The sequence below is a fragment of the Vigna unguiculata genome, chromosome 11 (assembly GCF_004118075.2).
Source record: "Vigna unguiculata cultivar IT97K-499-35 chromosome 11, ASM411807v1, whole genome shotgun sequence".
In the NCBI taxonomy this organism is placed as follows: domain Eukaryota; kingdom Viridiplantae; phylum Streptophyta; class Magnoliopsida; order Fabales; family Fabaceae; genus Vigna; species Vigna unguiculata.
The window spans coordinates 903433-907729 of record NC_040289.1 but is presented as its reverse complement, the minus strand read 5'-3'; the positions used below and the strand labels follow the sequence as shown (position 1 = coordinate 907729).

The 4297-nt window shown below is 28.0% G+C and overlaps 1 protein-coding gene across 1 annotated transcript; it reads right to left on the bottom strand.

Annotated features, from left to right (window-relative positions):
• Positions 1–1441: 1441 nt before the first annotated feature.
• Positions 1442–2783, bottom strand: LOC114168145. The gene is made up of 3 exons (XM_028052879.1): positions 2614–2783; positions 2038–2456; positions 1442–1585 (listed from the first exon to the last, which is right to left on the bottom strand). Exons 2-3 carry the CDS (start codon positions 2451–2453, stop codon positions 1552–1554), a joined length of 450 nt encoding a protein of 149 aa, XP_027908680.1. The 5' UTR covers positions 2454–2456; positions 2614–2783; the 3' UTR covers positions 1442–1551.
• Between the last annotated feature and the right edge of the window lie 1514 nt (positions 2784–4297).

The following is a 4297-nucleotide window of genomic DNA, read 5'->3' as shown; positions in this document are numbered from 1 at the left end:
ATATCTAATTAAGGTACAACTCAAATTAAGATAAGATATTTATATCTAATTGTCTAATTACTCTTATTAAATCAATTCTACTGTTCATAGATGACTTAGTGTAATCCTTGCCAAAAAAAAATATATAACAAGAGCAAGATACAAAAGATAAAGATAAAAATCACATCCATGTATGTATTTAAAAAATCCTATATAAGGTAAGCAAGATATATTCTTAAAGATAATGACTTCAATTATTAAATAAATTTAGGAAAGGGTGTGCTTGATCTCACCTCAACTAAATTATTATTTACAGGATAATTTTATGTTAAAACTTATCATCCGAATAAAAGTTTCTTGTATAAAATTTTAATAATATTGAAACTATTTGATATTCCATTCATGTATAGAGGGAGAATTAAAATAATATATTTTTTATTATTATTGCTATCATTCCTATTAAATTTTATACATTTAGACAAATAAATAAAATGTAATATAAATTTATAATTTAATAATAATGTTGGAAATGGAATCATTTGCTTTGGTTGATGTTGATAATTCTCTGAGAAAATTACAAGTTCTCTTTGAGATTTGTTCAATATAATTACAGGGCAACCCAATGCTTCTTCTACCATTATTATTCATGTTTCATTTGGATGTTAAAAACAACCACACATTAATCTCATATTATTACTAGGTTTACATCTTTATACGAGTTTATAATTAAAAGGAACTGTGTTTAACTCCATTTAAGAGTTTAAAATCTTAAAATTCTTTAATATAAATAATCATTATTTAGCATACTTAACTATGTTTGACAAAATAAAGATGAAGAAGGTAGAATAAAATTAAAATTTAGGAGATGATACAACGATTATTTATAAAGTATAGCACGTAAGATCTTACGGTTTTATTGAGACTATATTTGAAAATATCAAGTTATCTTTTAAATATTGGTGTGTAAGATAATATTGATAGTGTTCGTTAACTAATTAAAATATTAATTTTATGTTAAAAAGATTTAAGAAAATATTAAATTAATTTGACATAGTTTAACCGTTGAAGTCAACTCTTAGTCAATATTAATTACTTTTATTTTTAATAAATAATTATTTGTAATTAGTATTAGATTGACATTATTTTTAGGCGATGTTAATGAGTTAATGAACAATTTAAATTAGAATTTGGAGATACTAGCCAAAATATTTTATATTTATTTATTCACGAAACTGATATATATATGAAATACAAACATTTATATATTTTTGTTGTATTGTATAAAGTAACAATTAACTACTATTATTAATCAACTCAGCTTACGAAAAAAAAAAGTCTCTCCACTTGTTTCCAAATATTGAACAGTTTGACTTGCTAGGTGAATGTATATCACAATATTTTTTTGTGAGTGTATAAAAATTTTAGAACACTAATATATATATATATATAACATACAAAATTAAAAGAAATATTTTTATTGATATATTAATTTATACATATATAACAACTGAGTTCATCAGCTATTTGTAGCAGGTAAAACCGGTACGCGCTGATGCATTGATCTCGATCATCTCATATACCAGAACCCCTTTCTGACTGAGTTTTTCTGTCATTAAATAAAAGTCAAACGGTTAAACTATCAACTATCACATAATAAGTTATTCAATAACTTCATATATATATATATATATATATATATATATATATATATATAATCATTGTATTATTAAATTCATTTCAATCTTATGATTCCATTAACATGATGTGAATGTGTATGCATAACAAAACATTACTTGAAAGATACATTTGAATACCGTGATGGAATTGTATGCTGCATTTGCATTACGATGTTTTTTGCGACCACCTCAAAATGTTGATGAAGAAAATTACAAAAGTTTGGTTGCTGAAATTTAATTACATGTAGTTGATGGTTGCTTTTGTTTCATGTATGTAAATTAGTAAAACAATAGGACTTAACAAACATATCTCGAAATTCAACAACAAACATACATTAGAAAATTAACAAAAGAATAATACATAAAAAAATCATAGACTTACTCGATATTTAACGAATCATTTAACTGTTTATCCAAGTGCTCCCAAATGACATCACTTGATATTTCGATGTATTCTCGGATGAATGCCATGACCTCAAAGTGTACGTGAGGTTCGTATTTTTTGGCATAACCAATCACGAATTTTACATCCTCGTCATCCTCGATCATCACAGTACGATAACAAATTTTTAATTCATTTGTTTTCACCGGACAACGGTAACACAAATCAACGGTGTATGATTTTCCGTTGGCCGCAATGAACAAATTAAGAATGGTTTGTTTGAGAGCCGTTACTGTCATGAAGTTATTGATTTCGAGATATCGTGAAACTTGGCTCACAAATCGCGATGACAAAAGCTCGTCGTTGATTATTCGACCGTTGTAATGCACCATAGCTATTATGGTTTGAAAACACATTCTCTAACAATAACAATCAAACACATACAAACATCAATTGCATGAAACAGAAGTGAAACATGTTTTTGAAAACGAAAGGAAGAAACATTTACAAAAGTGAGAGAAGCATAAACTAAAGCAGTGAGAAGTAAATTCACACAACAAGGATGGAAGAGCAAACCTAGTATTGAACTTGAGCAAAATGTGTTTCTGCAAGATGTGTTTTCTAGAGAGAAACTATTAATAACGATGGAAAGTTCTAAGTTTTTTTGATTCTGTTAACATGTATTTATAGTGCACCAGGAAGCAACTTGTCACAGAAAATGCAATGGCGATTTTGCATTCCAAGGTGTGCGTTTTGGTGGCTGTCACAGTAAATTTTATGCCTTCTTAACATTTGGGATCTATGTTGCCCGGATACGGACATAAGTACAGATACCACACGGACACGAATACGGAGATGTGGCTAAGTTGTAAAATTATAGGACATGGGATACGATTTTGAAACCGTCAACTAAAACAAAAATGAATCCAATCTATCTATCTAATATCTAATATACGAAAAACAATGATAAATTAAGATTTGTTTCTTTTTTTAATCATCAAAATCATATTAAAGATAAAAAAATATCTTTCAAGTTGAACATAATGTATCCTATAAATATCGTATGAATGTCGATATCCAATACGTGTCGGACACGGGACACCATTTATGAGGCGTATGGGAGCATCATAGAATGGAATTCCATTAAACAAAAAAGCAAAACAAGAAATAATATTCCTTGAAATTCAGTCAAATATTATTACAAGCTAATGGTAAAAATAAAAGGTGTAACCTGAAACATGTTGTGATTGTATGATCATATAAAATACTAATTTTTCACATCAAATTAGAACAAACTTTGTTTGTAACGCTCCTAAATTAGAACAAAATTCGAATCCGTGATTGATCGGTCCCTCTGATAGATCTCAGCAGCGATTACTGTGAATGGCTACTGCTATCAGTTTCTGTCATTTCTGCCTGAACCAGTTTCTGTCAATGCTGCATTTGTTTCAACCTTGCATGTCTGTGATTATTCTTTATCAGTTCAACCATTAAATTTATTAAGTAATAAAATTAAATAAGACATTAATTGAAGATAATATGCGTATGCGGGATATGTTTACGGGTTAAGTTTTTTATTGAGTTTATTGGATAGGTTTACTGGTCTAGTTTACTGTTCTAATTTTTGAGCCGAGTTTATGAGACGTGATTTTGGATCGTATTTTACAGTGTTGAATTTTTAAGTTGATTTTATGGGTCATGTTTTTTATTTGAGTTTACCGTCATATTTACCGTTCAATGGTAAGAGTTTTGTTAATGGGTTGAGTTTAGGGTCAAATATATTAGATAGAATTACGAGTCGATCTTTCCGGCCGAATTTTCAAATCGACTTTATGAGTTAAGTTTAAGGTTGAATTTATGGAATAGATTTATGAGTCAAGTTTTTAGGTTGAATTTTCGAACCAACCTTACGAGTCGAGTTTATTGAATATGTTTATGTGTCGAGTTTCGTTAGTTAAGTTTAGGAATCGTATCTTAAGGACAAATTTGTTTGTCTTGTTTTAATTACCTATTCTCCATTGATATCTTTGCAAGTGAACTTCTTCAGAACAGTTTCAGTAAGTAATTGAAGAAGCTGTGAATAAATAATCACAAAAATAAATGTTACTTCTTTCTCCTCTCTTATTTCTAAGCAAAATTTATTTATTTTACTTGTCATTTTAAAATTTTCAAATAACAGAAAACAGAAACCAGTGTTCAGAGGTTAAAATGTAACGATCTATATATTGTTTTGTTTTGTTTTGTTTTGATAACTACTTTT

Bases quoted from the DNA above. Each gene is read 5' to 3' on its own strand.
- LOC114168145 (XM_028052879.1), bottom strand. From the start codon at position 2,453: ATGTGTTTTCAAACCATAATAGCTATGGTGCATTACAACGGTCGAATA. The intron at 1,586-2,037 runs GTAAGTCTATGA...ATTTAATGACAG, and splicing joins AATGATTCGTTAAATATCGA to AAAAACTCAGTCAGAAAGGG.